This window comes from Carassius auratus, chromosome 24 (assembly GCF_003368295.1).
Source record: "Carassius auratus strain Wakin chromosome 24, ASM336829v1, whole genome shotgun sequence".
Taxonomy (NCBI): domain Eukaryota; kingdom Metazoa; phylum Chordata; class Actinopteri; order Cypriniformes; family Cyprinidae; genus Carassius; species Carassius auratus.
The window spans coordinates 1,387,047-1,398,854 of record NC_039266.1 but is presented as its reverse complement, the minus strand read 5'-3'; the positions used below and the strand labels follow the sequence as shown (position 1 = coordinate 1,398,854).

Sequence of the window (11,808 nt, the reverse complement as noted above, 5' to 3'; positions counted from 1 at the left end):
TTTTTAGACAACACACCGTTTCATCATATACATAAAACGCAACTCGTTGATATGTTTAGAATTCTTGCAGTTAAAAATGATCACACAAAATAGCCTCTGTTGATACAATCTCAATTAATCTCTTCTCTGTTAAGATTTTATACTGCCAAGGTCATTTGCCGTTAAGACTTGCCCAATCATGTTTTTCACAATGCCTGTGTTTATAATAATCGCTCACTTAAGTTAAACTTTCAACATTTAACATAAATAATAATAAAAATAGATATATGGTCTGTTGTGGCCAAGTTATACAAAATCTCAGGTTTAGACAGTAATGTGCATCAGCTGTGCATATACAGTGGTCCAAACAAGATGGTGTATTCCATGCTTCACTGATATATGTATAACTATCTATTGGTAACGATTGGGGTCTAAATTATTTTAAGAATTTCCTACCATAAATATATCAAAACTTAATTTTTTTTATCAGTAATATGCATTGCTAAGTACTTCATTTGGGCAATTTTAATAGACCCTTATGACTAGTTTTGTGGTCAAGGGTCACATAGGTGCAATTTCAGATAAAACACTGCTGTCCATATGATTTCATTAAGTAAATTCCAAACAGTGCAGCTGTTGCTTTGGAACGGATTTCTCACCACACATGGCAGATGTGCTGTTACAGCATCCAGCAATCCAGTTTTTAAACAAGAGCTCTATTGTTTGACATTTCATCTGAAACACATGTTTGATTGTTCCTTCCCATGGGGCCATGTGAACAGGATCCTTAAAACAGAAGAATATGCTGCAATATGGCATCTGACAGAGACAATATTCCTTTATGTTGCTTTTGCAAATATTAGTTTTGTGTCTCGAAATATAATAATATAAAATATAATATAATAAAATAAATTGTACAAACACGTACTAGAGTAAGTCTGCATGCAGAAAATCAGTTTTTATTTTCAAATACCAGTGGAAGATTATGAATCGTTCTATATAAATTGTAATCTGTTTTTATACAGTCTATGATTGTAATGCACAGTCTGGCCGCCTCCCACATCCCACCTAGCGGCCAGTTGCAGGTACTGCACAGCGTTTATTTCTGCAGGGAAACGGGAAAAGACCAATCAAAAATAAGGATACTAGCATGTGAAGCGGCTACCTAGAAGAACCTAGTTGCTACAGCATCGTCCTCATTATCTTACCAGGCAAGAAAGATGGAGGAAATAGAAGGTAACGTTAGGGCTATTTAAAAAAAAAAAAAAAAAAAAAAGCAACAAAGGATGTAAATATTTTTGATATGACGCTTCTAACCTTTAGCATTCAATCCGTGTGGTTGGATAAGGGAGAGCAGCTTTTGTTTATTCGGTCGCTGTTGCTTGAGGTTATCACCATGGAAGAGAATCACGTCTTGTAGGAAAATACTTACGTTTATCTCTTATTTGAGCGGTGTATATATATTTTGCTAGATAGCTTAAGTGCTTTTGTTGTGATATGTGATTCTGGTAATGTGATCTGCCGCAAAACAACATTACATTTCAATGATTTGTTCTGCTCTGTTTAAAATAAAATATCTAATGTCAAGATTTTTTCTCCCAGCATTCTTCCTATCCTCAGGCTTGCCTTCAGTCAGTCTCTCAGTTGTTTTACTTGGACTGACAGGAGTGACCTATTTCCACACACTTCCTCTGTATCTGAGTGAACTGATCGGCACACCCAGATACACTCACTCATCTATTCATCTTTTCAATTTTTGTGTTTATTTCTATATATGTTATATATATATATATATATGTTGATCTGTTACTATTTATTCTTTGTGTTTTGTTTACAGAATCTCCTCCTGTTTCTGAAGACCTGCTGCCCTGCAAAATATGTGGAAGAAGTTTTTTTTCAAAGGTTCTTGTAAGTATTTCTGAATGGATGATGAGTTGACAGCTGGTGGTGGTTGATGTAAATTATCTTGCCATTCAAATGTGTGTGCAAATATAAACATAAAAATCCCTATGTGACATTCTTAATTAATCGTATAACTATATAAATAGTATTTTTACTATGTAAGTGTATGTGCATTATTATATGTTGCCTTGCAAGCTGCAGTATGATACAAGAGGGACACTAGTTCAAAAGTTTGGGTTATAAACATTTTTTTTCAAATATTTCCTAAAGAACTCTTTCATGCTCACATAGACTGAATATAGTTTATTTAAACATAAAGTAAAAATAGTATCATCGTGAAATGTTATTATAACATAGAAAACTGTTTTCTATTTTAACATATTTTAAAATGTTAATTTATTGCTGTGATGGATGAGCTGAATTTTCACATGATCCTTCAGAAATTGTTCAAATATGCAGATTTGCTGGGCATGACAACATGGCACTTTTTTTTTTTCAAAAGAACAGCATTTATGTGAAATCTTTTGTAAAATGCTAATTGTCCTCATTGTTAATTGATTAATTTAATGGCTCATTGTTGAATAAAAATCTTTCTTTCTTTCTTTCTCTGAACGGTAGTTTACATTATGTGTTGCCCAGCAATTTACTAGCCAATTATGTTGTTATGTAATTGCCAAATCAAGGTTAGCAACAAGGCATGTATTTCTCTCGGGTCACAAAATAAACACAAAACCTGGTATAATTACTCAGTCAGTACAATGCTGTCACAGTTATTTGATACCTTCCCACCTGATTACCTGTTGTAGAAAAAACATGTGCTGATCTGCCAGAAGGCCGCTGCAAAGAAAAGAAAGGTGTTTGACTCCAGCAGGCAAAGGGCAGAGGGGACTGATATTCCTACAATCAAACCAATAAAACCAAAGGTGAGAAAACGACCACATTTAAACATTACAGAAACACTTTTACACTAGTTGTTTGGACCTGGATCTAGTTTACCTTGCACTATATGTGTTCCCTTCATATTCAGAGTTGATTGGGAACTGTGAGTGGTTACGGTACATACAGTGTATTGTTCAGACTGCTGCACATTCAGAAACCATGCAAATGTGCTGTTGACATCAAATTGATCTGCAAGGGTCACTGCGTATACTGGCAATAGTGTTTTTCACCAACTTCATCTTCATAGTAACAGAACAGCATTAGCATAAAGACAAAAAAAATATTTTGCTGGCTTTTAAACCTCATTGCCCAGCAACACTGGCAGCAGTTCCTAGTACTGTATATCTAATAATAATAAAAATAACAAATATATTTTTGTAAGCTTACGCTTCTTCAACACGCCAATATCCAATGAACACAGCTATTTTTTTTTTTTTTTTTTTTTTTTTTTTTTTTTCATCCAAATGCTCAGGGAATAAAAACCTCAGTGCTAATCTGCAGTTATTAAAAATTATTCTCCCCACACTTTATGGATTACATTTATTTTAATGTTATTCCTACATTGAAGTGCCACATATAGAATAAATGTGGTCAATGCAGTAAAAAAATATTCATTTATCCAAATGGACTTGCAGTACTTTCAAGGTACATTTTTATATATACATAAAATTAACTGGTTTTAAATATATCAGGTTTATAAGGGTATAAATTCAAAGCAAATAAGTAATCCAAGAATTATTTTAGTAAGATATGTTCAAGTTAAAAAATTAAAAATGAGAAAAATCTTGGAAGAATAATTTGAATATTATACTTTTTGTTGCAATTCTTTCACATTTACATGATGAAAACTTCTGTGCAAGTCTCTTGTCCTCCATGAATTACTTCTTTATTGTATTATTATTTCGTTTTGTGTGTGGACATTCCTTGTTGCGTATTTTTCCGGCATTGCAGTTCCTGGGAAACCAAGCCCATGACTTTTCTGTTGATTGTGCCATTCTTCATCATTTAGTCTAAATGAACATCATGCTTGGCTTCCCTCACAACATCAGTTTTTTGGGGGCAGTGTGAACATGACATTTTCTTCTCAAATTTCTAAATACACCAGAGAATTAGTTTAAAACTTTGGAATTATAGCTTTAGAACAGGCAAACTCCTGTTTGGCCTCAAGCAAGCATACCAAATGTAAAAAAGTAAAAAAAAGACCTCGGTCTCAAACAGAGCCCACTATTCAGTTCTGTTTTCCTTCACGGCTACCCTCATACACTCCTGAAAAAAAATCTTAAGACCAGGGGATGCATTGCAAGTTTTACACATTTCGCATTAGTGGATCATAACCGGGTTGTAAGTGATGCTTCAAAATGCCAAAAGAAGAAACAGGAGCAAGAGACAACAAATAGAGAGTAGGCAATTTATTGAAAACTGCATTTAAAGTCAAACAGGCTGTTCATCAGCTGATCAAAAGTTTAAGAGCATAGCCATAAAAAGGTCAAATCTGCACAAAAATATGGCTTTCATGTCATTGTTCAAGCAGTCATACTGTCAAGATCTCCTGATGGCAAAGGCAAAAAGGCTTTCTCTCTTTGAACATGGCAGGATTGTTGAGCTGCACAAGCAAGGGCTCTCGCAACGCTCCATCGCTGCCGAGGTTGGACACAGTAAGACCGTCATTTTACATTTCTTAAAAAGTCCTGAGAGGTATGAGACAAAAAAAAGTCAAGTGGTAGATCCAAAAAGATTTCACCTGCACTGAGCCGACGGATTGTCCATGAAGACACAGGTCAATCCTCGACCCAAATTAAGGCCCAAAAAACGTCTTCAAAGGCCACGTCTCCTCCCACGACACAAACTTGCCGTTTGGAACTTGCAAGGGAGCACCAAACATGGGACATTGAAAGGTGGAAGAAAGTTTTATTCTCTGACAAGAAGTGGAGCGGCACAGTGGAGGAGGCTCCATCATGATCTGGGGTGCTTTTTCCTTCAGTGGGAAAATGGAGCTTCAGGTTGTGCAGGGGTGTCAAACGGCGACTGGCTATGTGGATCTGTTGCAGCGGGCATCCCTCTTGACCGAGGGCCCCCGTCTGTGTGGTAATGACTGGGTCTTTCAACAGGACAACGCTGCAATTCACAACGCCCGCCTGACGAAGGACTTCTTCCAGGAGAATAACATTGCTCTTTTGCACCATCCTGCATGATACCCTGATCCAAATCCCATTGAGAACATTTGGGGATGGATGGCAAGGGAAGTTTACAAAAATGGACGTCAGTTCCAGACCATGAATGCCCTTCGTGAAGCCATCTTCACCACATGGAGCAACGTTCCCACCAGCCTCCTGGAAACAGTCGCATCAAGCAAGCCGAAATGAGTGTTTGAAGTGATCAACAAGAACAGTGGGCTACTCACTACTGAGTCCTTTTTTTGACACTTTTAGTTCAGTTGTGCGTTTATTTTTGGGCTATGCTCTTAAACTTTTGATCAGCTGATGAACAGCCTGTTTGACTTTAAATACAGTTTTCAATAAATTGCCTACTCTCTATTTTTTTGTCTCTTGCTCCTTTTTCTTCTTTTGGTGTTTTGAAGCAGCACTTACAACCCGGTTATGATCCACTAGTGCGAAAATGTGTAAAACTTGCAATGCATCCCCTAGTCTTAAGATTTTGTCCAGGAGTGTATCATATCCTAGTGTCCTGAAGTATTCTAAAACCCCTTTTGGTTATGTTTCAGTTACAAAGTTCTTCCAGCAGCTCTAAGTCTAATAAAGTAAGTTGAATGTTTGATTTTGTTTCTTTTTTATTTTCCTTTTTTCTCATCACTGAAGTTTGTGTCTCACCTTGCCACTTCTAATTTTAAGGCCACAGTGTTTAATATTTGCTTGCTTTGAAATCTCCAGAAGAGTTATACATTTATAAGAGTTGTAAATATACTTGATTTCTTTTTCATTCTTTTTTTTTTTCTTCAAGATGTTTGTCTCAACTTTACCTACTGGGATCAATAAACAATGTTTATCTATCTTTCCTGACATACAAAACAGAATGATTGTTGTTAAAAACAGTGATTCTCAACTTATCTCACACAACATTCAAGATATTTTCTCTAGTATTTCTGCTGTAATGATAAATAGCTTGTTTTCAAATGTTTATTGTTAGCAGAAAATAGGAGTATCAATAGTTTAAAATTTATGAACTGCATGTTGTTGTTTTTTTTTTTTGTTTTTTTTTGTAAAAGCATCAGTTGTTGATATAATAAATATGAAATAAATGATAATAAATATTGAACAGTACAACATTTTAGTTTAATTAGTTTATAATAATATTCAACATTTTTAAACAACTTTTAAAACACTAATAAAAATAACTAAATCTCAACAAGTGAATAAAATTTCCATACTGTACGGTATAATGTTGTGATGCCTAAATTAACTTATGTGGTAAATATGATTTATTGTTATTTTCAGAGTTTTTCATTTTAATTTAGACAAAATGATATAGAATTTTACTATTGTCCATTTATCATTTTTGGTTATAACTTGACAATTATCAGAATTTTAATAATGGTACATTCCTACATTTTAAATAATTTGGTAATCTTTCCCACTTTGAAGGTTATGTAGAAGGTGATTTAGGAAATGTAGAATTAGATCAGGAGTGTCCAACCCTGGTCCTGGCGATGGACTGTCCTGCAAAGTTTAGCTCCTATCCTAATCAAACACACCTGAAGCAACTAATTAAGGTCTTCAGGCTCCCTTAAAAATTAAAGGCATGTGTTTGATTAGGGTTGGAGCCAAACTTTGCAAGGCAGTCGATCGCCAGTACCAGGGTTGGGCTCCCCTGAATTAGATTATCCTGCATTCCAGTTTGATTTCCATTAAAAAAAATTTTAACTGAAACTTTATTTAAACAGCCTGAACCACCGAAGAAACAGTCCAATTGGCGCCGAAAGCATGAAGAATTCATTGCCACCATTCGTGCTGCAAAAGGTTTAGATCAAGTCATGAAAGATGGGGGACCCCTCCCTCCACCCCCTCCTCCATCCTATGATCCAGGTAAAAAAAAAAAAAACACTAGTCTATTGACATGTGGAAGAGTTACAGTAAGAAGGGGTAAAAAGAGTAACAGCCATTGACTTTTCCAGATTATATCCAGTGTCCCTATTGCCAGCGACGCTTCAGTGAGAATGCGGCAGATCGCCACATCAAGTTCTGTAAAGAGCAAGCGTCCAGAATTACCAACAAAGGCAAGTTGCCTGGGAGTGATAAAGCCAAACCCCCACCCAGGATTCAGGTGAGGCTTCACTGTCAAGATGACTTGGGATCAGCCAGGATTTTTTTTTAACTTAAAATTATGCAATTTTAATGTGATAAACATAAACAGAGTTATCAGATGAATACGTTTTAAAATTTTAAAGGGCATCTCATCTATACTATCACTATCACTTGGGACCACTGATCTATAATCTAGAACTGGATTGCTGATTATGTCAAAAAAAAGTGAAGCCACCGCATTGACATATTAGTATTCAGTACCAAAGATTATTTGAAGATTTATGCATTGTATACGTTTATTCGCATTGTGCATTCACTGTTTATGTATTGTTGTTTTTATTCGTACAGTAGGCTAACTGCAAATGTTTTAATAATGATTTTGTTAAGAGCATACATTTTGAATCAGTTAATGATTTAAACGTTGGCTAAAATAATAATTAATTAAACATACATAACATAAAATTTTACTCCTATGGAAACGGTACTGTTATGGTAAAATGCAATCGGGAAGATTCTGAAACAGACATTGTTCCATCAGGACATAAAACAATAAACACATCAGAACGTATTCCGATAAAGAACACTTATAGAGCAATAATATTAACAGAGGCTTGTATATTAATATTCATTGTATATCCAAATTAATTTCTGATACTAAAACCAGATACATGTTCATGCTTAATGTTTCCTGCATAATTATGTACACAAATATATTTTGTGCTGGATCAGTTACCTTTGCCGGCAAGTGTGCAGATGGTACACCCAACCTTAACGACTTCAACATATTGTCCGAAAAGTCCATACATATTGCAAATAACATCAAGTAACAATTAATTTGCATACACATAACATAAAAAACGAATCCTGTGTGACTGATATACTTCAAATTGGGTGGGGTTTTTTTTAGGTCAAGGTTTTGGCTGGCCGCACGAAGACTTCTGGTGGTGCCACAGCCGAATTGCAGTTTAGAATGCTAATGAGCAGTCAAGTCAGATATTATATAGATCATTGCTTGGGGCTAAGACCTTTAATGTTCCACTAACAGACACACTCCACATAGTGCTTTTGAATATGCTTTAATCATGGCCAGGAGGACCTCAAACCCAATCACTGTGAATGCTTCTGACAAAAAGAATACATTGCTGCGTGGCAAATATGACATGATTCATTACATAATATTTCTCCATATATGCAACTCTGTAGTCTGCCCTTTAACTTTGGCTAGGGCGTTGGTACATTTTGTTTTCAAAAGGATATGAATGTTAAGCATGCAAGAAAAATAAATGTTAGTTATGATTTATGATACATTTTCTTCACAAGTCACCCTTTTATCATTTTCCTTACATGGTCGTCAACCTTCATTCATCAAATGAATTTGACATGCTTACATCTTTTTAGATGCTCTTTAACAAAGCAACCCATTCAGTGGATACAGTAGCAGTCGTTGGTAACACAAGTTAAGCAGTGGCAAAATACATCACCCAAACTTGTTTCTAATCTGATCTAATTTTGATAAATTGTGCTTTAATTCCATCAGGTATCACTTATATTTCTCATGTTAGTCAATATGTATATTCCTTCCATCAGCATCCTAAGCTAGAATGAGAATACAAAACATTTTCTCAATTTTACCAAATGATGAAGGTGAAACAAGGGTAGAAATTTCAGCAAGACTTATCCCAAACACAGTCAAGGAAACTCTCCGTAGGTTTCAGAAGAAAATAAAGCTGCTAGAATGGCCCAGTCAGTAACCCGACTTGAATCCGATAGAAATTAAGAAATAAAGATCAGAGTTCATAGAAGTTCATAATTTGTGTGAAATTGGACAGAATCACACCTGAGCGGTGCCTTGAATTGGACTAGTTTCTCCATACAGGAGCCATCTTGAAACTGCCATTACCAACTAAGGCTTTGGTACGAAGTATTAAATACATTTCTGTAGTTCAATACTTTTTCCCTGTGTCATTCCATTTTATTGCATCTGCCTTCATTTTTGGACTTATTTATTTTGTTTTCTTTGCATGCATTGATTACTTGGGTTGTTACTGACATCTAGTGAAAATTTAATGTTAACAGAACTAATCAAAGTAAATATTTACACGGTGGAAGTTCAAAATCAAAGTGGAGTGAACAAAGTTTAGTGATTTCTATGTAAGATGAATGTAGTGGTTGTAGATCTAATTAGGACCACAAGGGTACTGGCTTTGGCCTTAAATATTAATATTTAGTTTTCACCGCACTTCTTTCCGGGGCACCAGCCAAGGAATTTCACTCAGAAGTAGTAGGCTAAGCTCCAACAGGACAGGTTTAAATACAAAATGAGCACCCCAAGTAGGAGAAAAGAGAAAAAATCAAAGAGAGAGCAGTGTTGGACATGCTGAAGAGAGCTGTTTTGGTAGGGAAAATAAGTTGTGGGAGACGCTTTTGCACCAGCCAATAAAAAAATTGGTCTCTGGCTAGTGGAGGGCTTTAAATAGGACCACCACCACTACTACTAGCATGCATGACATGAGTGCAAAGCAGGCAGTTAATTCAGGTCAAGTCACCTTTATTTATATAGTGCTCTAAACAAAAAAGATTATCAAAGCAACTGAACAACATTAATAAGGAAAACAGTGTGTCAATAATACAAAATCAGTGTGAAGTGACATTCTTAAAGTGAAGTGACATTCAGCCAAGTATGGTGACCCATACTCAGAATTTGTGCTCTGCATTTAACCCATCCGAAATGCACACACACAGAGCAGTGAACACACACACACACACACTGTGAGCACACACCCGGAGCAGTGGGCAGCCATTTATGCTGCGGCGCCCGGGGAGCAGTTGGGGGTTCGATGCCTTGCTCAAGGGCACCTAAGTCATGGTATTGAAGGTGGAGAGAGAGCTGTTCATGCACTCCCCCCACCCACAATTCCGTCCGGCCCGAGAATAGAACTCACAACCCTTCAATTGGGAGTCCAAACCTCTAACCATTAGGCCACAACTTCGTTAAGGGCAGTTCATCATTGATTTCAGCAATTGAACAACATTAATAAGGAAAACAGTGTGTCAGTAATATAAAATCACTATTAAAGGGCAGTTCATCGTTGAATTCAGCAACGGAACAACATTGACAAGGAAAACAGTGTGTCAATAATACAAAATCACTGTTAAAGGCAGTTCATCATTGAATTCAGCGATGTCATCATCTCAGTTCAGTTTAAATAGTATCTGTGCAATCATTTGCAATCAAGTCAGAAGTGTCCCCAACTAAGCAAGCCAGATGCGACAGTGGCAAGGATCTAAAACTCCATTGGTGACAGAATGGAGAAAAAAGTCTGGGGGACTGTTCTCCTCTGTCCAAACGAAACCAGCAGTTCAATTCCAGGCTGCAGCAAAGTCAGATTGTGTAGAAGAATCATCTGTTTCCTGTGGTCTTGTCCCAGTGGTCATCTGAGATAAGGTCTTTACAGGGGATCTGTATCTGGGACTCTAGTTGTCCTGGTCTCCCTGTCTTTCAGAGCTGTAGAGGTCCTTTCTGCAGTATTGTGATATCTATAAAAACCTTGGGGGGAAAGATATGTCAAATAATTTTTTACTTTGCTTATTGAGTTTATCTTTTTTACCCAATGATTCAAGGATGCTGATAATAAACACAGGGCTTCTTTGAAGCTCCTATGAAATAAAAAGAGACAAAATACTGTCAAGTTCAACGGTATGATTTGAATAATGCAAACACAACTTGTGATTTGAATAATGCATAACTAAATGCTGAAACTAACATGAACTAAGATTAATAAATGCTGTGGAAATATTGTTCATTATTATGTTATTTTTATATGTTAACTTATGTGATTAACTAATGTTAACTAATTAACCTTATTGAAGAATGAAGAATGAAGAATGACCACAGATGAGGCGTTAAGTGCATGACACTGTGACCAACTTAACATTTTTAATTGTGTAACTGTTAATAGATTTGAACAAAGAAATAAAGTGTGAGAACGCACAGGCTGTATTGATTGCAAATTCAAAAACAAGACGATTAAAGAAAACACGGTACTTATTAAAATAATCACCTTTTACTTAAATATATGAACACAGAAAACCACTGTTAACAGGTTAAAATAACATTTCCCATTCTATGACTAGTAAATAATGGCAACTTACTCTGATGAACACTGCTCTGCTCAGAGTAGCTGCGAGCGCTGCGTCGTCATCTTGTGTGACAGGTGTCAGCGTTAATGCTAGGCCTGTCACGATAACAAATTTTGCTGGATGATAAATTGTCCAAGAAATGATTGCTATAAACGATAATATTGTCATTCTAAGACCAGTTTTAACTAATAAAATAATAATGGCATAATTAGAATTAGAATGCTTTTATTGTCATTGTACACAAGATACAACGAAATTGCAGAGCTTCTGCGCAAGGTGCATGGCATACAATAGACAAAAAAAAAGTAATAACGCAGGTACAGCTTTTCAAAGATCAGTAAACTTTTATTTTATTTTATGGCAGATTCAGAGCAAGAAATACCAACATGTTGACTTAGTGTGGCTTAAAATTAGTAAATTTTGTATTTTATATTATGCGCGTCTGCACCATATCTAGTTAAAAACATCTCATCTGTTCAGAATGACGCAAGCTCACCAGGTCATGTGACAAGAACCAACTTAATAAGCTTCCTTCAGGGTGAAATTCCCTGTTGTTTTTGAAAAATGGGCTGCACCCAAACACTGCAGA

At 36.0% G+C, this 11,808-nt stretch overlaps 1 protein-coding gene across 2 annotated transcripts in view; it reads left to right on the top strand.

Annotated features, from left to right (window-relative positions):
• Nucleotides 1-1,078: 1,078 nt before the first annotated feature.
• The window catches only part of LOC113041952 (zinc finger C2HC domain-containing protein 1A-like), a 22,165-nt gene continuing 11,435 nt past the window's right edge, over nucleotides 1,079-11,808 (top strand). Inside the window, exons 1-6 of one of the 2 annotated variants that reach the window (XM_026200544.1) lie at nucleotides 1,079-1,215; nucleotides 1,817-1,887; nucleotides 2,688-2,804; nucleotides 5,543-5,578; nucleotides 6,719-6,860; nucleotides 6,950-7,098. In XM_026200544.1, coding sequence (XP_026056329.1) covers nucleotides 1,200-1,215; nucleotides 1,817-1,887; nucleotides 2,688-2,804; nucleotides 5,543-5,578; nucleotides 6,719-6,860; nucleotides 6,950-7,098 — 531 coding nt within the window. In that variant the 5' untranslated portion in view covers nucleotides 1,079-1,199. The remainder of the gene's footprint in view (nucleotides 1,216-1,816; nucleotides 1,888-2,687; nucleotides 2,805-5,542; nucleotides 5,579-6,718; nucleotides 6,861-6,949; nucleotides 7,099-11,808) is intronic. The other variant, XM_026200545.1, reaches the window with a different exon arrangement.